Source organism: Gracilinanus agilis, chromosome 5, assembly GCF_016433145.1.
Source record: "Gracilinanus agilis isolate LMUSP501 chromosome 5, AgileGrace, whole genome shotgun sequence".
Classification (NCBI taxonomy): Eukaryota; Metazoa; Chordata; class Mammalia; order Didelphimorphia; family Didelphidae; genus Gracilinanus; species Gracilinanus agilis.
This window is the reverse complement of record NC_058134.1, coordinates 211,466,215-211,489,479: the sequence shown is the minus strand read 5'-3', so window position 1 is coordinate 211,489,479 and position 23,265 is coordinate 211,466,215. Positions and strand designations below refer to the sequence as shown.

Here is a 23,265-nt window from a genome sequence, read left to right as displayed (position 1 = left end):
GTGTACTTCCCTACATGGGGAGATAACCTGTTATGCCAAAATACTTTGACATTAGGGTAGTTAAAAGCATACATAAGCAGAGGATGAGGGTGTGAATTTAATATGATGGGATGATATAAAAAAATAAATTAAGGGATAAGAAAGAGTAATGCATTTGCAAGTGGGGCAAGGTAAAAAACAATGAAGTAAATTATTGCACATAAAAGGGGCATGAAAGAGAACTCACAATGGAGGGGGAAGATGTGGGAGGTAGGGAGGAGAACATGTGAAACTTACTCTCATCAGAATTGGTTCAGTGAGGGAAGAACATATACAATCAGTTGGGTACAGAAAATTATCTTACCATACAAGAAAATAGGAGGGGAATGGTATAAGAGAAGGAGGGTGGGGTTGATTTTAAAAAAGGCAAATTGGGGGAAGTGGAGGTCAGAAACTAAAATGAGGTAAATACGATGGAAAGTAAGATAAAGTAATTAAAATGGTGCAAAAAAGTCCTTAAAAGTCTCCCTAATAAAGGCCTCATTTCTCATATATGGAGAAATAAGTTTACTATACAAGAATACAAGTCTTCCCCAAATGATAAATGGTCAAAATTATAATATAAACAGGCAGTTCTTGGACAAAATAATAAAAGCTCTCTACATCCAGGCAAGAAATGCACTAAATTACTATTATTTAGAGAAATGCAGATTAAGAAAACTGTGAGGTACCACCCCACACCTATAAGCTCAGCTATTATGCCAGGAAAGTAAAACAACAAAACCTAGAGAGGATATGGGAAAGCTGGGACAGGAATACACCATGAGGGGAGTTGTGAACATTCAGGAGAGCATGGGCTATAAAACAGTACATATCATTACTAGGTTTGTATCCCAAAGTGAATTAAAAATAAAAAAAATAAAAAAGGGGGGAAGGACCTATATGTACAAAAATGTTTAAAGTAACTCTTTTTTGGGGGGAAAGAGGGGAGAGGCAAAGATTTATAAAGTGAGGAGATACCCATCAATTGGGGAATGGCTGAGTAAGTTACAGTATATGACTGTACTAGAATACTATTGTGCTATAAGAATGACAATCAGGAGCTCCGAAAAAGCTGGAAAGACTTACACAAACTGAAGACTGAAACAAGCAGAACCAGGAGAATATTGTACACAGTGAAAGAAATGCTTTACAATGAACAACTGTGAATAACTTAGCTATTTTCAGAAATGCACTGATCCAAAACTATTCCAAGGGATGCATGATAAAAAAAAAAATGCCATCTACTTCAAGAGAAAAATAACTGAGTCCGAACTGTAATAGGTATAGGCTTTAAAAATTTTTAAGTAGATTTGTGTAAGCATGTTAGGGAAAGCCTTTGCTGGAAGTCATGGACATTCTGAATAGAATGCAGGGGGTAGGGAGGAGAGAGCTGAGCAACACACATTGCTGTTTGTGAGGGGTTTGGAGCAGAAGTGCAATCAGCAGTCCCTATTTGACCCGGGATCTTGAAGAGTGGTGAAGGTTGTGAAGGCTGAAGACATCAATCCTGCAAGTCAACTCTGAGTAGGGAAGTGGCCTGTGTTCTGGTGAACAGTCTGCAGACATCTCTCCCTAGCTGGTTGCTTTTGGATCATCAGGTGTGAAGGAGTTGGTTCCTGGGATCCTGAAAACATCTCTGGAACAGTTGTGAGACCCCAAATCCAAGCCCTCTTCCTCAGGTCCTTAGCCAAGCTGTCAAACCTGACAGAAGCTAGGTTGGCTAAGGATCTTACCCCTTTTGACTCCAGTCCCGGGCAGTTAGATTTCACCTCACCCCCTCTCCTATACCCTCATATTACAATTAAATTGTTCCCTGTGATATTCCTAATACTTTAGTATTCTCATTGTATATATTTAATACTCTGAAGTTATTCCAGGCTGGGTGGGACAGAGTGACAGTCAGGCTTAACTGCCATTTCTGTCAACTGTCATTCCCCTTTAGAGTTAAACCTGGTTCCCTGGCTTGTCGAGTCCTCCCCATTGTCCCTTCCTGTCTCCTATCCACCCCACTGAACCCACAAATAATATTTGAGTTAATTTCCCTGGTTTTCGCCGTAAGAGAATCCAGACCAAAGCAAACTTTTTTAACTTTAATTTTTTTTCTCTTTGAGTTTCCTTCCACAAAAGGATTAATATTGGAAAATGTTTTACATGATTGCACATGTAAAAATCTATAGGAGATTGCTTACCATCTCAAAGAGGGGATTGGAGTAGAGCAGTGATAGTAAACCTATGACACACGTGTCAGCACTGACAGGCGTAGACATTTTTGGTGACATGTGGCCACAGAGAAGTATGGGGCCGCATGCCAAGGATGAAACATTTGCTGTAGTGTAATATAGACACTCTGCACTATAGATGACAATTCTACCTATATTAATTTACCTATTTTGGTTTATTAATACAGTTATATATTACAATTATATGTTTTTGTTATTTAAAACTATAAATATCGTGAAATTATGGTTTTTTCTTGAAGTGACATACCACCCGCGTTATGCTTGGTTTTTTGGCGAATTTTGACATACCAACCTCAAAATGTTGCCCCATCACTGGAATAGAGGGAGGTAGGGAGGGAGAGAATTCAAGACACAATATTCTTTGGAAACTGTTTTTACATATAATGGTGGGGGGAGAATAAAATGAAATTTAATTCCTTTTTTAAAAATACAGGAAATTCCTAAATGATGCTTGATGGTAAAGGTCTTGTATTTAGCAATTCTAATGTTCAAGGCTGACTCCAAATGAAAGTCGTTGGAGGAAGAGAAAAACTCCAGGAATAAGCTAACATGTAGAGGAGCCTTTGTCTTGAAAATATCCCTATTTTAAGATTGTCACACTAGAGAATTTGAGGGAATTTCACTCTGGGTGAAATCACAGGGTCCCTCTCTTGGTAGAACTGAGATATCTTACTACTAGCTCCCCAGTGCAAGAGTTTATTCAATCTGTGTATTGCCTAGTACAGTGATGGTGAATCTTTTAGAGACCAAGTGCCCAAACTGCAACCCTCAGGTGCATTGAGCCCTACCCCTTATCCCAGAGAGGGGAGGGAAGAAGCATTCCTATTAGGCTGCTAGACAGAGGGGCAGGTCATGTGAGAAATGTCCTCAGGCACATGTGGAGAGAGGGAGGGAAGCTGTAGTTAGGGGAAAATTCTGTGTGTGTGTGTGTGTGTGTGTGTGTGTGTGTGTGTGTGTGTGTGTGTGAGAGAGACAGAGAGAGAGAGAGAGAGAGAGAGAGAGAGAAAATCAATAAAATGGGTATACATCTAAAAACCCCAACAAATTTAAAAATCTGAATTAAATAGTAAAATAGAAAAATCAAAATCAAAAGTGAGATTAACAGAGCTGAAAGCAAAAAATAAAAAACACCTTTGAATTGATAAATAAAATAGGATTTAAAAAAAACAAAAATAAAATAGATAAGCTATTGGCGATTTTGATTTTTATAAAAGGAAAAACAAATTACTAGTATCAAACAGGGAAAAAGATATCACAACCAATGAATAAAAATTAAAGCATGTATTAGGATCATTTTATCCAACTATAAACAAAAAACACCTGAAATGGACAAATAATTACAACAGTATAAATTGCCTAGATTAAGAAGAAATAGTGAAACAGAAATATCTTAGAAAGAGCAACTAAAGACAATAAAGTTTTATATATATATATATATATATATATATATATATATATATGTATATAAAAATTTTATTTTTACATGGCAAAGTGAGTTAGCATTTTTGTCCATCTCAGCCTACACACCTTCCTCTGTGACAACCTAGAAATGCTCGACATCAAATTCTTGAGAAAAGGGAAAGACAAACCCAACAAAAACTCTTAGAAGAGTAAAAGAGATTTTAAAAAAACTTTAAGTCAAATAAGAGCAGAAGAAAAAAATGGAAAAAGAAATGAGAGATAAGTAATAAAGTGACAAAAACAGAACCAAGTCTTATAAAAGAGATTCAAACTATTAGGGAAGAAAGTAACTCTCAAAAAATAAGAATTAACCAAATAGAAGCTAATGATTCCATGAGATTTTAAGATATAATAAAACAAAGTCAAAAAACTGAAAAAAATAGAAGAAAATGTTAATTATCTCATAAGAAAAACAGCTGCACTGGAAAATAGATTAATGAGAGATCATTTAAGAATCACTAGACTCCTTGAAAACTATGAACCAATAAAGAGCTTCAACATTATTTTTTTTAAATTACAGAGGAAAATTGACCAAATATCTTAAAATTAGAGAATAAAGAAATTACAACAATACACCAGTCACCTCCTTGACAGAAATCCCAAAATGAAAACTCCCAAGAATATTTCCCAAATTCCAGACCTCCCAAGTCAAGGAATATGTTACTATAAGCAACAAGAAAAGTAAAATCACAGTAACAATCACAAAGGATTGAATACACACAACCATAAAAAAATAAAGAGCTTGGAATATGGTATTTTGAAAGAAAAAAGGAGCTGGGATTATAAACAAGAATAACTGACCCTGTAAAACTGAGTACAATACTAAAAGTAGAAAGGAGTGGACATTTTAAAGAAAAGAAGATTTTAAAACATTTATGACTGTAAAAAATTATCTAAGCTGAAAAGAAAAAATAACATTTAAACAAGCAAAAAATTTAAGAGAAGGATAAAAAGGTAAATAAGGGGGTAAATTTACTTCACATATAAATGGAGTATGCAAAAGAGTTTAAACAATGGAGTGGAAAGTGAAGGGAGCAGGCAACACTTAAGACTCACTTTCATCTGGATTGGTTCAAAGAGGAAAGAATAAACATACACACACAATTGGGTTATAGAAATTCATCTTACACACCAAGGAAAAAGGAGGGACAGCAGTTAATAGAAAAAAGGGAGGGAGGGGAAATAAGAGGAGAAGGGTACATTAAAAGAAGTCAGTATCCAGAATAAAACAGACTTTTGAGGAAGAGATAGAATAAAAAGAAAAAAAAGTTTAAGAAATTAGGGAAATATAGTTATCACTCAGTATCAGTATCACACAGTAATTGTGAATGTGAATGAGGTGAATGAACTCAATCACAAAACAGAAAAGGATCATAGATCAGAAACCATAATCCAACAATCTGTTTTTTACAAGAAACACACTTGAAACAGAAAGATGCACAAACAGTTAAAATAAGGGACTGAAGTAGAATCTATTATTCTTCAGCTGAAGGGAAAAATAAAAGGTAAGGATAACAATCATGTTCTTGGACAAGGCAAAAGGACAGCAGACTTAATCAAAAGAGATAACAAGGAAACAGGCCTGTAGGTAAGTGGTTCAGTGGACAGTGTCAGGCTTAGAGTCAAGAAAGCCTGAGTACAAATCCACTCTTCCACCTAAAAAGCCAATACACAGAAGTTAAGGGTTTAAAAAAAATATCAACCTCCAGACTCTTATTACTTGGGTGATCCAGTCAGTCACATAACCCTGTTGGCCTCAGATTCCTCATCTGTCAAATAAGCTGGAGGAGGAAAATGGCAAACCACTCCAATAGTTTTGTGAAGAAAACCCCAAGTTTGGTCACAGTGAGTCAGACATGACTGAAATGACTTAACAACAGCCTAGAAACAATATTTTGCTAAAAAGTATCATAGTCAATGAATACCAATATGAACATTTTTACATTCAATAACATGTGTAATGGGGAATATGAACCCTGGTATTGATTTGTATCAATAGTTGTGGATAGGCTGCTAGGTTTGAGGAGATTCAGTTGTTGGCCGTTGGAGAAAATGGCTGGTCTTAGCAGTTAAAGAAAATCTGTAAAAAATCCCATTTATTGTAACTATAAGAATGGGTAGAGATAGAATACAGAAATTAAAGATGAGTTAGGATAGGAGTTATTAAATCTATTTATTCCTAAATCTAATCAAAACTACCTAATATCCTGGCTCCCAATCTGCCCCGCAAGGAGCTGCTTCTTGTCTGATTTCTCAAACCTCACCTAATCACCTTAATCTATCTATAATATATAATATCTAATTAACTAAGCTAATCTACTTAAAAATCTACTTAGACTCCTTCTTATATTATATTTCAAATAATCAATTCAGCCTTCTCTATCTCCATTCTCCAAGCTCCAGCTTCTGACAGGATCACAGACACTGTAGGGTTTCACAGGATTTATGCTCTCTTCTGCCCCCTCTGGTAGATCAGGGAACAGTCAGTCACACTCACTCTGTCTTTGAATCCTTCCCAACCAGTTTTCTCCAAAATCCTCAGGGAATATCAGAGGAAACCCGCCAACCATCCACCCTTTGAGCATCAAACCCAAGGAGTGTCCAGTAATTCCCAACTGCTCTTCCTAAGGGAACCTGAGAATCCCTTCCCATGATCTCATTAGGATTCCACTGTCTGAATTATAGGAGTCTAGCTCTTTCAACCCTCTTCTCTAGCCAACCCTCTATTCCTGCTTATCAAGAATCTTTAATTACTTAGTTAATTAAGAATTTACTCATTACACATGGCACCCAAATTCTTGAGGGAAAGGTTAAGTGAATTATGGGAGGAAAAATAACTATATTAGTCGAAGACATTTCAGGCCTAAGTAATTCTGTTGTTCTTCAGTCATACTTCTGGTCAGAAAATTAACAAGAAGGGGGCAGCTGGGTGGCTCAGTGAATTGAGAGTCAGGTAGTCATGGACTCAAATCTGGCCTCAGACACTTCCTAGCTGTGTGACCCTGGGCAAGTCATTTAACCACCATTGCCTAGCCTTACCAGTCTTCTGCCTTGGAACCAATACATAGTATTGATTCTAAGGTGGAAAGTAAGAGGTTTTGTTTTTTTTTTTAATTATGGAGAAAGATATTAAGAATTTTAGAAAAGTTAGATAGAATAGACCTCTGGAGAATATTAGGAAAACTATAATCATCAATGATCATTTCAAAACCAAAATCAACAAATATCATATGATTATTTCAGTAGATGTGAAAAAGGCTTTCCAAAAAAAAATTTTTTTTCAACACTCATTCCTGTTTGGAAAATAAAAACAACAACCTAGAAAAACACTGGAATAAATGGAGCTTCTCTTAAAACAATAGGTAGTACCTATATAAAACCAAGAGTAAGCATTATCTGTAATAGGGAAAAACTGGAAGCCTTTCAAATAAGATTAGAGGTAAAGCAACAAAGTCCCTTATAACTGTTACTTTTCAATAATGTATTAAAATCCTAGTAATAGCAATAAGAAAAGAAAAAGAAATTGCAGGAATATGGATAGGTCAAAAGGAAACAAAACTATCATTTCTGGGGCAAATAATAAAATGGTTTACCTAGGAAACCTTTGAGTGGTTTCCTAAATGATACAATTAAAAACTTTTGTGAAGTTTTAGAACATAAAATGAACTTACAACTCTTATCAGCAGCAGTTCAGTATATTAACAACAAATTCTAGAAGGAAAAGATAGAAAGAAAATTTCACTAAAAACAATTACAAAATACTTGGGGCAGCAAGGTGACACAGTAGATAAGAGTGCTGGGCCTAAGCCTAGAGTCAGAAAAGCCTATGTACAAATCCACTCTCAGATGTTTACTATTAGCTGTGTGACTCCTGAGCAATTTACTTAACCCTATTTGCCTCAGTTTCCTCATCTGCAAAGTAAACTGGGGAAGGAAATGGTAAATCACTCCGGTTTCTTTGCCAAGAAAACCCTAAATGGGGTCATAAAGGGTCAGATCCAACTGAAACAAATTAACAACAAGACCTCTTTTAAAAAATTATTAAAGTGAGCTGTGTTGCTGTGAACTCCATTCTGATTGGCCAACATTGTATTTAGCTGATCTAGCCTGGTCTGGTCACTATAGCCAGAGAAATCAGCTTAATAAGCTTTTGCAAGTAATACTTGCTAAATGCCTTTTAAGGATGACTATAAATTAAAAATACTTGTAATAGCTATGTTTCAATAAAGAATAAAGAATTACCCAGATGCAAAGTGGTAAGGACCAAGTAGCTTTCAGAGAGGCTCTTTCCTCTGAAGCATATGTTCCTGAACAGACCAATAACATTAAATTTGTAGTTCAGAGTTGTGTGTAAACCCTGAGTACATGGATTTTTTTCTGATGTTTCCTTAACAAGTTCTTGAAAGTATGTGTCCACTCTTCACATAGACACTGAATATTTTGGTGAGTGCGATACAAGTTTATATGTAACATTTATTATTTATGCATATATTGGCTATCTATGGTGGTGTTTTTTTTGCATTTTTAAGTAAATGTCTTAAAAATAATAATAATAAAGTATGAAAATTCTGGTTTTGTAGATTCTTATAAAGAACTTTAACATATTAAAGAGTGAAGTCCTTATCTACTTTGTGAATATTTACAACATATTTGTTTTTTATAAGCAGAAAATATTTCCATATCAAGTTATAAAAACTTTAAAGCTCATATGGACAATTGTTCTGCAAAGGTAACTTCTTAACAAAATTATTAAAAAGCTATATAAAACTATATAAGGGAAAGTAATTTCTTAAGTTATTAGCCAAATAATGCAGAAAAATTTATAAATAGGTAAAAAAAAATTAATGGATTAAACCAACCTTACAATGTAAATTTTTTAAAAATCACTCTACACATAGCTGCCATTGTTAAGACTGGAAGAAACCACTGCAGGAGTGGGAAGGAGGCTATGAATAAGCAAGCAATTTACAAATATTTTCTCACTTAATCTTCATAACTCTTCAAGGTAGGTGTTATTAACTTCACTTTACAATTGAGGAAACTGGGCAAAAAGCATCTAATTGACTCTATAGTTACATATGGTCCCACTAAAAAGTATCTAATGTCAAATTTAAACTTGACTCTTTCAGACCTGAGGCCCAGTGCTCTAGAAAACTGTATCACCTAAGTAACCTATCAAAAAAGATATTTAAAGTTCAAGTTTTTTCTTATGGATGGTATATACATAAAAGTATTATTTTAAAATATAAATTTTTCCATAAGTTTGATTTCAATTTAGAATTATCATAGTGAGATTTCTGTTAACTAATAATAAACATGCTAGTTACTGGAACACCACAATTTCAACATTCTTGTCTGATTTCTGGATGTAATTCACTCTGGTAAAGAATATTTTTCTAATGGGAAATCACCAGTTATAATTTTATAAATTCAAATTTTCTTAAAACTAGAAACCAATTGAATATCCTGACTAGGAAATTCAGAACATTTTTCAAAAATCACAACCTTGTGAGTTTAAATCATTATTAACAATCTCATACTGAAAAGACTTTGCTTCAATTAGTTTGCTTCTTGAGGAAGTATATGACACTGAGGTTTCAGTTGTTATAAAAATTATTAAGAATTAACAGTATAACTGTCCTGGTCTATAGTACTTAGTTTCCTTTAACTGAAAAATAAACAAAATATAGTACTTAATTTCCCAAAGACATAATCAGTAAGTAGATCATTAGAGGGAATTTAAGATGATTAAGACACTAAGAATGAGATTTCCCTTTCTTTATACAGATGAAAAGCATCCTTTTGTTTAGTTTGGACCAGATGCCATTAGGGGGACTGGTTTCCAGATGATATCTTCTTGGACTTCCAGAGGTAGAGCCAAGATGGTGGAGTAATAAAGAGCAGCTCTATGCCACCATGAGAATCCTCTCCAACCAAGAATAAAGTATCATCACAAAACAAACAAAGGAGTGAAAGAACCAACAAGGAGACAGAGTGAAACAACTTTCAAGAAAAGAAAAACCCAAAAGGTAGGCAAAGAACATCTGGGGAATTGGGGCTGGAGGAGAGCAGAGCCAGAAAGAAGCTGTAGCAAAGAGGGAAGAGCAAGCCACACACACCCCTACCCCACATCTACTGTCTGAGATTCAGAACCTATGGCAAGCCAACATCCAGAGCCTGAGATCCTGCCTGGGCAAATAGTAGTGCAAGCCAACCCATACCCTTTGAAATTTCAAATCTGTAGAGAAGTTCAGAGCCCCAGCCCAGGGAATTCCAGTCTGAGGTTGGGATAAGGATTTAGTTCACACTAAGGGATAGATGGATAATAGTACTAAGGACTAAGTACAGATCTTTTTTGCCTAAAGCTCAGAAGAGCTCCAAGACAGGACAATCAAGGGTGTGCCTGATTGGATCAAGTACAAGCTAAGACCAAAACCTTGAGCCTAAGCCTGGGGCTAGAATTTGATCAGCCCAGACCTGCAAGATCAGAGTGAGATCAGAAGTTTACACCTAAGTCAGAGGTAAGTCTTTAAACTATTAGCATCTTGTAAAAAGGAATTCTTTATTCCTTTTTTAATTTAACGGGGGACCTGGCCATCCTCTTACCATAGAGATGTGTAGGGATTAACCAGCCCACAAAGATAGGAAGTAGGACCCCCAGAGCCCCCTACTGAGTCAGCATTAGTTGCAGGCTGGCAGTTGGTGAGAGTTAGGAGAGTCAGTTGCTGACTGTTGGTGGGTCAATTAACTGATAGTTAGGGCTGGCAGTTGCAGTGAAGTTAGCTGCTGGGTGTGAGTTGGTCATTGGGGGTTGGTTGCTGGTGGTATAGGTTAATGTTTAGTTGTTGGAATATAAAGGCAGGCCTGAGCTTACTGAGAGGGCTTTTGGCTTTAGCCTTTAGAGGTCTTTATGCCTCTGGAATCTCTAGGGAGCAAGAGGTCTGTCTCATAGGCAAGGATCTCAGTTAGCTACTGACAGTTGGGCAGCTATAGAAAACTGATTGAAGAAATGAGTGAGTGGTAGCTGTCTATTATTTAGGGAGTTAGGTAGTTAGTGAATCATTCATAGATAGTGTAGGCTAGATAGGCCTGGTGTTTGCCAGGCAAGAAGAAGCTGTCCTCAGAAGACAGAGGTAGTTATTACGAATTTTAGGTGTATTTATAGGGTATAAGATTAGTAATCTCTCTTTTCTATCTTTCCCACTTTTAATATCTATTTTAATTAAATTAAATTGTTAACTGTTAAAACCTGCTAGAAGTTTTCTTTTCTCTGGCTTAAAGGGACAATATTAATTTATAACTCTACTATATTCTCATTAAAACTTAAATTATTAAAAGCTACTTTTATTTTGTCAAAACTCCTATTTTAACCCTTATAATCTGAAGGGCCAACTGAATCAAAAGATATCTTCTCAAAGGCAGTATATCAACATTAATCTCTTTGGGATCTGTTACAAATACAGATCTCTGTTTAGTAATTTCACAAATCCTCATTTAAACTATAGCACTTTTATCTAACCATTGCAATCAATTATCTTGTTTTATTTCATAATTACAACAAAATGTGAATTTGGAAAAGTCAACTGCTAATCAGACCCTCTCCCCAAATAGATGTTTATATAGTTATTAAGTGTCTGACAGATTTGATTAAAATTTAAAAGTAGGTTTTTCCTATCTACATTCTTAGGCAGAAAATAAACTTCCCTCTAGTTTAATCCTTGATAAACTAAATTATACTAAATTGTATACAAATGCATTCCTTTAATACTATGTTAACCCAGATTTACAAGGAAGGTGAGATGTAATCCTATCCTATCTCCATAAATTTTTTTACCCATAATGTAAAGCTTCTACATTATAGAGAGATTACATTTGAAAAATATTGAATTCAAAATCCTTCCCAAAAGATCTAGATTTATTTTCATGCCTAAGATTAATTTGTTGTCATGCAAATAAATTACTTGGTTTGACACTTCCTCTTCCCAAATTCAATCACATACTCTGTGTACCATTACTCTCTAAAATTAACACATTAAAGTGGTTCCACTGGCTTCAATATATAAGCGTATGCCAAAAAAATTCTATAAGAATTTATAAAATTATAACTGGTGATTTCCCATTAGAAAAATATTCTTTACCAGAGTGAATTACATCCAGAAATCAGACAAGAATGTTGACAATTGCCTAGCCTTTACCATTCTTTGGCCTTGGAAATGTTAATAAATATAAATTCTAAAAAGAGTAGGTATAAGGTGGTGGTCTGCTAAAAATGCAAATCAAAATAATTCTGAGGTACCACCTCACACCTAGCAGATTGGCTAAAATGATAGCAGGGGAGAGTAATGAATGTTGGAGGGGATGTGGCAAAATTGGGACGTTAATGCATTGCTGGTGGAGTTGTGAACTGATCCAGCCATTCTGGATGGCAATTTGGAACTATGCCCAAAGGGCTATAAAAGAATGCCTGCCCTTTGATTCAGCCATACCATTGCTGGGTTTGTACCCCAAAGAGATCATAGATAAAAATATTTATAGCTGCGCTCTTTGTGGTGGTAAAAAACTGGAAAGCGAGGGTATGCCCTTCAATTGGGAAATGGCTGAACAAACTGAGTTATGTAACCATGGAAAATAAAAAGAAAAAATAAAATTTTTTCTTCATCTTTTTTCTTTTTCAGAGGTGAGGGTAGAATTTTTTTCTTAAAATAATAAGTATCACCTGCCTAAAACCATCAGTAAGTGTGATTTGTAATGAAGATAAGATAGAATTCTCAATAAGAACAAGAGTGAAACAAAAATGCTCATCACCAATATTGTTTAATATTATATTTGAAATGCCAGCAATAGTAATAAGAAAAGAAAAAGAAATGGAAGGAGTCAGTATGGGAAAAGAGGTAATAATACTTATAAAACCTAGAGACTCAACTAAAAGTTAGTTGAAACTACCAAAATTTTAGCAAAGTAGAAGAATATGAAATAAACCCACATAAGTCATCAGCATTTTTATGTATCAGTAACAAAGACCTGCAAGAAGAGAGATACCTCATTTAAAATAATCACAGACAGAATAAAATACCTGAAAGCATATGTGCCAAAACAAACCCAGGAACTACATGAAAAGAATTATAAAACATCTTTAACAGAAATAAAGTCAGATTTAAATAATTGGAAAGATAGTAACTTTTCATAGGTAGACAAAGCCAATATAATTAAAATGACAATCTTACCTAAACTAATCCATTTATTCAATGCCATCCCAATTAAATTACCAAAAGAAATTTCACTAAGCTAGAAAAAATAGTTTAAAAATTTCAAGAAAATGATTTTATGAAAAAAATTGTAAAGAAAGGAGATCTAGCATTATCAGACTTTAAACACTATCTAGTACTGGCTAAGAAATAGAAAGGCATATCAGTGGAACAACACACAAATAAACAGCAGTAACCTTATATGTGACAAAAGCATAGATCCAAGTTCTTGGGAAAAGAACTCACTATTTTGTAAGAATTTCTGAGACATTTGAAAAGCAGTTTGGCAGAAACTAGATATAGATCAATATCTTATACCCTTCACTAAGATAAGATCAAAATAGATATATGACCTAGATATAAAGGGAGCTATCACAGGAAAATTAGAACAGGAACATATTACCTATCAGATTTTTGAACAGGAGAGGAATTTATGAATAAATAAGAGAGACCATTGTGAAATATAAAATAAATAATTTTGATTAAAGTTTTTGTATATGTAAAACTAATGTAGCCAATATTTAAAGGAAAGCAGAAATAGACAACTTTGTCAAATTTATAAGAATATGAGCCATTCCCCAAAAGATAAATGGTCAAAAGAGATGGAACAGGCAATTTTTAGATAAAAAAAAAAAATCAAAGCCATATATAGACATATTAAAATGTTCTAAATCATTACTAATTAGAGAAATGCAAATCAAAACGACTTTGTGATATCTCACTCCTATCAGAAGAGCTAAAATGACCAAAGGGGCAAAAAGGCAAATGTTGGAGGGGATATGGAAAAATACACTGCTTGTAGAACTGTGAACTTGCACAATGATTTTGGAGAGTGATTTGGAAATAATGTCCAGAGAGTTATAAAACTGTGTATACCCTTAAAATCAGCAATACCATTGTTGAGTCTGTTTCGGAAGGAGATGAGGGAAAAAGGAAAGGAACCTATATGTTCCAAAATATAGGAGCTATCTATGTGTGGCAAAAAAAATTGGAAATAAAAAGGATGCTCATCAACTGGGGAATGGCTAAACGAATTGTGGTATATGACCATGATGGAATACTACTGCACTGTGAGAAATGTTTTTAGGTTAATATATCTTTTTCCTGGAACAGGTTAATTTTTTTTTTAATTTGAGACCTACAAGAAATAAGGAAGAACAAAATTAGAAGATCCGAGAAAATGTTATATGTAGCTATAGAATTAATATCTGAAGAATAACTTGTATATGCCCACCTCCAGAGAAAGAACTAATAAAGAGAATCATGAGAGAAGTAATTTATATATACACTTTTTTGGTCAAGTGATACCTTTTACCACACAGAGAAGGCAAGAGGAGTAAAACACCTGGGGATTTTAATGTAACCAACAAACATATAAATAAAAATTTTGAAAAAAATTTTAAAAATCTAAAAATCAAAAGTCCTTTGGCCATTAAAGTTCTTCAATCTGGCTCCTGTCTACTTTTCCTCTGATTTTAAATTGTACTGCTCTCCACATTATTTTGTGGGCTTTTGAGCTAATTGTTATTTCTCCAAAATGGCACACCATCTCCCATCTACTGCATTTGCACTGGTTTTTCATGTCTAATATGGCATCTCTTCAACCCAAGTAATCCCCTTAAGAGTCAATTTAAGAACTACTACTATAGGAAACCTTTTCTACTAGACCCATCTCCATTAAGGTTGCCTTCCATTTACTCTGGATTTATATTGTATGCCATTATTTAGAACATGTATTACTTAATTCTCCATGAGGACCAGGGTTGGTTTTGCTTTTTTTACATATCCAAGGCTTGTACCTAGAATGAATACTTAATGAATGTTTTTTTTTTTTGATTGAAAGAACAATAAAAAATAGGGAGCAAAAGACCCTGGAACAATTCTATTTTACTGTGTGTACTATGTGACAAGACATTTAACTACTCTGAAACTCAAGTTTTCTCAACTGTAAAATGACCATAACAATATCAACTGTGCCAACCTCATAGAATTGTTGGAATAAATAAAATAATGTAATGGGAAGTATTTTAAAATTGTTAAGGGGTAGCTAAGCACTCAATTCAAAGTCTTCCACATCAACTGAGTAAAAATGAAAATAGTTTCACTATACTTCATCAGTCATTAATACCTATGGTTTCTATATACATTGAAGATTTACATACTCAGTCAAAAAACATAAAAAGTTTTGAAAGCAAAAGAAAATTTGGAGGTAATATGTGAAAACTGTCATTTGAAAAACTATATTCCAACAATGGAAAATAAAGAAAAATAGATTTAAAAAAGGATCCTGAAAGTTAGCATCTCCTTTTGTGAATGTAGAAATATCTATCTGATATTCAGGAACTCATTATAATACAGTCTATTTTATAAACAGTCCTATATCAAAAGCATTAAGAAAATGATTGCCTAATTTATAACTGATTAATAGTAGAGCATTCAGGGTTTTAGTTTTATTCTCAGACTTACCTCTGCCCACTTAAGAATACAGGTAATGCAGAAGATATGATTACAATTTTCAGGAAAACCAACTTCCTTCTCTAATATGCAGGAAAGACATATTGGGCATCTATCAGCTTCTTCATATGGAATGACAATGGAATGAGGGCACATTCTATTTTCTTCACCTAATAAGAAGAACATTGATGTGATCTCAAATTTCATATTTATTTCAAATCTAAACCAAAAAAAAAAAAAAAGCCATGTTTTAAAAAATGCATTTTCGAGGACAGCTAAATCTTTTTTCCCTAAACTTTTACCTTTTGTCTCAGAATGGTCACTAAGTATTGGTTCTAAGTCAGAAGAGCTCTAAGAGTCTGGCAATTGGGGTTAAGTGACTTGCCATGGGGGTCACACAACTAGGGAGTGTTGGAGGCTGGATTTGAACCCAGGTCCTCTTGACTCCAGGCGTGGCACTCTATCCACTGCGCTACCTAGCTGCCCAACAGAAAAATCTTGAAAAACTGGCATATGGAAATAACAAATTTACTTTGATCTTATAACCTAGGTTTTTCTGTTAGGTAAAATGGACTTAAAAAAACAAACATACCTTCAATGTCTTTGTGTTCCCCATCCCCCTCATTTGAAATATTGTTATTTTTCCTCTTCATCTCTTCTTGGTAAGGAATTCCTAAAAAATCAATCAAGAGAGACAATTTAATGGCTGCTTTCTAACATTTATAATTGTTTGTGTCTCCACTAATAGTAGAAGAATAATTAGAAAAAATACATGAAGGTCTACTTTTCAGTAGAAAAAGTATAGTATGCATAAAAACTGGTAGGCATTCATAGTTTTTATAACATATTCGTAATAAGGCACATATAAATCAAACAAGATAGCAGCAATCAACAAATATTTATTAAATACCTACTATGTACAAGGTTTACTCACAATAAACTGAAAGAGCAAAGAAAACAACAGAAACAGATTAACAGAAGCAAATTTGGGAGACAGAAAAGAAGAAAAAGGGGAGAAGAGAAGGAGAGAGGGAAAAGGTAGAATTTGTATAAGAGAAAGAAGTGCATACTGGAGGAAAGAAAGCATATCATAAATTATTGAACCAAAAGGTATCACAACAGTAAATACAGTAAAAGTTTAGAGAAAAGAGAAATATGTGTACAGAGAGGGAAAAGGAATAGAGGGAGAGGGAGACGATAAAAGGATTCTGGATATAACCTAAGAGATCATTCACAGTTAGAGGAAAAGACATGGATAATATATGCCAGACAAGAAGACTGAGAAGGAGGGAGTCAAATAAGGAAGTCAGAACAGAAGAAAGTACTATAATAAAAACCCTATAGAAGGGAGTGATTAACAATACTGAAATAGCAATTACTGGTTATTTTTGAGAAAACACTTTCTTAAAAAAATAATAACAGGGGGCAGCTGGGTAGCTCAGTGGAGTGAGAGTCAGGCCTAGAGATGGGAGGTCCTAGGTTCAAACCCGGCCTCAGCCACTTCCCAGCTGTGTGACCCTGGGCAAGTCACTTGACCCCCATTGCCCACCCTTACCAATCTTCCACCTATGAGACAATACACCGAAGTACAAGGGTTAAAAAAAAATGTTTAAAAAAAATAACAAAAAAACCTTACCCTTTGTCTTAGAATCAATACTAAATATTGGTTCCAAAGCAGAAGAGTGGTACTGTAGGCAACTGGGGTTAAGTGACTTGCCCAGGGACACAGAATTGGGAAGTATCTGAACCCAGGTCCTCTTGATTCCAGGCCTGGTTCTCTACCCACTTGGCCACCTCTCTGATCTGAGAAGTTTCAATCAAATAATGAGGTTGGAAATCTGTTCACAAAGAGTTGAGGAGTGGAAGGACAGGTAAAGACAGTGAAGTTAAAATACTTTTTCAAGGCATTTGAATGAAAAAGGAGAGAAGAGAATTAAGAGGGGGTCATAAGGTCTAGTGAAAATTCTTTACTGGTACTAAGAACCTTGGGCAAGTTCTACTGCAGTAGATTAGGAACCAGAGAATAGGGGAAGGTTGTAGATTGAAAGGAGAAAAAAATTGAAAATATAATTTGCTGGAAAAGACAGGAGTGGATGGAAATCAAGTGGACATGCAGGACTGGCCTTAGTCACATCACTTTGTCAGAAAGACTGGAAAAGAAAAAAATGAGAGACAGTGTCATGAGATTCTGAGAAGAACAGAATGGGAAAAGAGGAAGTTCATCATGTTAGACATGCTCAGTATTTTCAGCAAACAGGGTGGGTAGGTAGAGGAAACTTGAGAAGGGAAGAGATCTGTAATAGTTCTGTGGGGAGTAGAGAAAGGATAAGGGACACAAAAAGAACTGCCTTGCTTCATTGAGGACCCAGTTGACATTGGACATGACTTTGTAATGTACCGGTTATCGTGGTTGTGAGATTTTCTCTAGCTTCAACAGTATGTAAATAAAATGGAAGATGGAACAAAGCAGGGGAAAGGGATTTAAGAGCAGAAGAGAAGTCTCATTGAGGGTAAAGAACATATACAGTATAAGAAACACAGGAAGAGAGGTATAATGTTTGGGAATTTTAAAGAGGTGGAACACCCATAGGTAATGATAAGCTCAAGAATATGTGTCCAACTGCATGTTTTTCTGAAGCGGAATGAAAAAGTAGTTATGGAACTTGAAGAATCTGAGAAAATGGAAAGTTGTAGTTATAGTAAAGTCTCTTAGAATGAAGTCATAAGTTGGGAACAGAAAAATGTTGAGCAAGGTCTGAAAAAGAAAAAAAATATATTTTTGATTATATGGAAATTTTTTTATTTCACTTTTTAAAAATTCAATTTTTTGAATTCAAAAAATTTTTATTTCACTTGAAGGAATGCTTGCTGCATAAAAGAGACAAAGGAAGAGTTTGGAAGTGAAGATGGGGAGTAAGGTGTATTACAATTCCCCCTCTAAAACTAATGAAGTAGCAGAGAGATATATAAGGAGAGTGATGTAAGCTACAACTAGTGAGGGAGAAGATAGCAGGGGTGTAGCAACAGAAGGGAGACAAGTCTCCATGAAGGCTAACAGATGAAAACTATGAGAGTGAGAGAAGGAAGTTTTAAGATGAAAGGGAACATATCACAAAGTAGTGAACTAGAGTATCAATAATAAATACAATAAGAATTTAGAGAAAGAGAAATAAATGTAGACTAGAGTTAAAAGGGGAAAAGAAAAATTCAAATTAAGCCACCAAGAACCAGTAGGATTTGAAGTGAAAATAGAGGGTACAAAGAAAGATCTTAATACCACTGATAACACAGTGGTGTGGATGTTGATTTAGAGTAAAAAATCCTGGAAAATGAAATCAAGCGAACCTTAGGAAACATTGTTAACAATAAGGCTGGTGGAGTTGACAGGATTCCTGCTGATTTATTTAAAATTCTAAAAGATGATGCTGTTAAAGTTCTGTACTCAATGTAGCAGCAAATATGGAAAACTCAACAATGGCCACTAGTTTGGAAAAGATCAGTTTACACCTCAGTTCTAAATTAGCGCAATGCCAAAGAATGTTCAAATTACCAAACAATTGTGCTTGTTTTACATACCAGTAAGATTATGTTTAATATTCTATGAGTAAGATTTCGGCAATACATGAACTGAGAATTACCACAAGAAGAGACTGGTTTTCAAAGAGGCAGAGAGGAACTAGAGACCAAATTGTTAACATTCACTATATTATGGAGAAAGCAAGGGAGTTCCAAGAAAACATCTACTTCTGTTTCACTGACTATACTGAAGTCTTTGACTGTGTGGATCACAATGAAATGTGTCAAGTCCTCAAAAAGATGGGAATAACATCATTTTTCCCCCTGTGAAAACAGTATATGAGTCAAGAAGCAACAGTTAGAACTGAATATGGAACAACTGATTGGTTTAAAATTGGGAAAGGAATACAACAAAGGTACATATTGTCACTTTATTAATTTAACTTATATGCCAAGTAAATCATGTGAAATGCCAGGCTGGATTAAGCAAAAGCCATAATTAAGGATGCCAGGAGAAATATTATCAATCTCAAATGTGCAGACAATATCACTCTGATGGCAAAAAGTAGATAATTAAGAAGCCTCTTGATGAAGATGAAAGAAGAGAGAGTAAAACCTGGCTAAGCTATTGGCAACTGATTCCATCACTTCCTGCCAAACAGAAGGAGAAGAAATGGAAGCTATGTCACATTTTATATTCTTGGGATCAAACATCACTGTAGATGGCAGCCACAGTCGTGAACAGCTATGAAATTAAAAGAGGCTTGCTCCTTGAAAGAAAAACTTGGGGCAAATCTGGGCAGCATACTAAAAAACAGACACATCATCTTTCCAACAAAGATCAGCATAGTCAAAGCTATGACTTTTCCAGTAACAATGTATGACTATGAGAGTTGAACTGTAAGGAAAACTGAGCACTGCAGAATTGACACTTTCAAATTGTGGTGCTATAGAAAAGACTTTTGAGGGTCCCTTGGACAGCAAGGAGATTAAATCAAGTCAATACTTAAATTAATTCAGACTCTTTACTAGAAGATCAAACTGAAACCAAAGCTTAAATACTGCGGCCACATGATGAGAAGACCAGACTCATTGGAAAAGACCCTGGTAATGGGAAATACTGAAGGCAAAAGGAAAAGGGATAGAACAGGATAAGATGGAGAGGTACTGTCATTGAAATAATTAACACGAGCTTGGACAGACTTTGGGAGATAGTAGATAATGTAAGAGCCTAGTATGTTAAGATCTATGAGGTCAAAAAGAGTTGGGACATGACTGAATGACTGAATAATAATAATTCTACCACTAATAAATCTTTCCAACAATAATTATTAGAAAGTCTAGTTCAGGGGCAGCTGGGTAGCTCAGTGGATTGAGAGCCAGGCCTAGAGACAGGAGGTCCTAGGTTCAAATCTGGCTTCAGACACTTCCCAGCTGTGTGACCCTGGGCAAGTCACTTGACCCCCATTGCCTACCCTTACCACTCTTCCACCTATAAGTCAATACACAGAAGTTAAAAAAAAAAAAAGTCTAGTTCATTTGTCTAGTGGAGTTTGGAGTTCCAGGAAACTTGGGTCTAATATCTACCTCTGACATCAGTTATATGCAATTCAATTAACCTTTGGGTCTGTTTCCTCACGTGCAAAACATGGATAATACTTGTGTACTTTTACTAATTTTAAACTGATGTATAAATACCTTTTTTTTCTTTCTACCATTATTCATTTTCACAAAAGCATAATTATGCATCTTCTATGACATAATCTGCATCATCTGACCTAATATCAGCTCTAAATGAATATAGTTTTTGATTTGGGTCAATTTGTGTCCTGATACTACCCCGATGCTTCAAATAACAGAACTATATATATTAAATTGTACTTCTTAATACAATAGATGAAGCTCTTTGAAAACTAGGTTAAACATACAACTTTTCACATTTATATAACACATTACTATGAGGTGAGGCTTCTATTGGCAGGGGGAGAAAAATAGTAGTGGAAGCTAATAAGAAATACAAAAAATAAGCACTTCAATAAAACATTAAAAAAAGAAAAATAAATGTTCTGAAAAGAATGATAGAGCAATTCTTTTACTAACTTGTAAAATGTTATATGTACAAAAAAAAAAAAAAACACCAAACACTACAAAACAATTTTATATATGATCCTTTCTATTTTTTCTATAAAAATTTGTGTATTTTTTGATGATTAAAAAAGATTTAATACTTCACATTATAAAAAACAATTTTTCTGTTCTTAATAAGAGTTCATTAAAATTATACTGTTTCTGACATTATCCCTCTTAAAGGTACACACATATACATGCATACTTTTTGAAATTTTTATTTTGTTTTTTTTCTAGAGAAAAAAAGTTAACATTGTTTAAAAATTTTAAGTTCCAAATTCGCTACCTTCCTCTCACTCCTTCATCACCCACTGAGAAGACAAGCAAATGTTATCAATTACACATGTAAAATCATGCAAACATTTCCATGTTAACCATATTGGGAAAAAAATAAATGAAGCGAGAAAAGTATGCTTTAAATTGCACTCAAACTTCATCAGTTCTCTCTATAAGGTGGATAGCATTTTTTCATCATGAGTCTCATCTTAGATCATTGCACTGATCACAGTAACAAAGTCTTTTTCCATTGATTGTCATTACAACATTGCCATTAAGTGCTTAATAACTTGCTGTTTCTTCTCACTTCATTTTGCATTTGTTCATCTTTCTGTAATCACTACCCCCCAGAATCATTTCTTTGGGCACAATAATATTCTATCTTATTTAGCAATTCCTCAATTGATGGACATCTCCTAAATTTGTAATTCTTTGCTACCACAAAAAGAGCTGCTATAAATACTTTTGTACATATTGTCCCTTTTCCTTTCTCTCTGATCTCAATGGGGCACAAGTCTAGTAAAGAATTTATTAGATTTTGGGGCATAGTTCCAAACTATTTCCTAGAATAGTTGGACCAGTTCACAATTCTACCAGCAATGTATCTGCATATCTACTTTTCTATTTCCCCTCCAGCATTTGTCATTTTCTTATCTGTCATGTTAGCTAATCTGATAGGTATGAGGTAGTACCTCTGAGTTATTATTTCAGTATGCATTTTTCTCATTTATATTGATTTAGAGTGTTTTTTATACAATTATAGAGAGGTTTGATTCCTTCTGAAAACTGCCTGTTCATATTCTGTGACCATTTATCAACTACAGAATGGCTCTTATTTTTACAAATTTAACTTTAAAAAAATCTTGATACTACAGTATCCAAGGGAAATACATCGCAAAACCTACTGTGGCTAACTTAAACCAGAGATATAAGTGATGAATCTTTTAGATACCACGTGCTATGCTCCACTCCCCCCCCCCGAAACCAAGTCCCCCCACCCCCAGCTGCCTTACCCCAGATAGGGAAGGGAGTAAGTATAAAGGGGCTCCAAGAAGGCACAGTGGAGAGGGAGAAGGGAGAAGTTCCACCAGAGTCCCTCTGCCTTTCTAGTAACTAACTCTGCTGGGGATGGCATGCATGCCCATAGAGAGATCTCTGTGTGTCATCTCTGGCACGTGTGCCATAGATTCACCATCACCGCCCTATGTAAAACAATCTCCTTGTATATGCATACATATGAAAAAGTTTGAAAAATACACAGTAAAACATTAATGATATTAAATACAGCAATAATAAATTACATTTTAAACATTATACTGTACTATATAGTGGTTCTCCCCCTATCAGCAAGGAATATGTTCCAAAACTCCCAATGGATATCTTGAAACTGTAGACAGTTCTTGTTTTGACTTTTAATACCTATGCTAACTTTACTTATAGTAAAGCTATACTTTACTAATTAGTAGAGTACACTCCCTCTCCTTGTACTTGTTCCTCACCTCAGTATTCCACAACTACCCAACCCCACCAAGGGGGGGAAAAAACTCAAGTGAAAGTAGAACTGATCCAAGGAGCAACCATCACCTTTGGGAGACTCTTGTATTGGGTGGCCCTCAGCCTGACACCTCCTCCCTTCTTTTTTCAGGATATTCTCTTACATTTCCTGCCCCAGAGCATACTCTAAATTGGAATGACTAAAAATGAGGTTGCAAACACCACCTTGCTGGGCAAACAAAAACTAGTTAAAGCCAAATATGTCTGTGGGCAGCAGGAAAAAATCCTTGGATATCACCATCCCTTGCCAACTGAAGTGAATAAGTGTGAAGGAGACAACATCACTATTAACCAGGCATAACCTGATTTCTTCAGGGAAGAAATGTAACGAATCACTCCTTCTCCTTATTAGGTATCCACAACATGCCATC

The 23,265-nt window shown here is 34.9% G+C and overlaps 1 protein-coding gene across 1 annotated transcript in view; it reads right to left on the bottom strand.

Moving 5' to 3' along the window:
• SCAF11 (SR-related CTD associated factor 11) overlaps window positions 1–23,265 on the bottom strand; it is a 107,715-nt gene that overhangs the window by 35,474 nt on the left and 48,976 nt on the right. The window contains exons 3-4 of the mRNA XM_044679103.1: window positions 16,014–16,094; window positions 15,434–15,591 (exon numbers count right to left, since the gene is read on the bottom strand). Coding sequence (XP_044535038.1) covers window positions 15,434–15,591; window positions 16,014–16,094 — 239 coding nt within the window. The remainder of the gene's footprint in view (window positions 1–15,433; window positions 15,592–16,013; window positions 16,095–23,265) is intronic.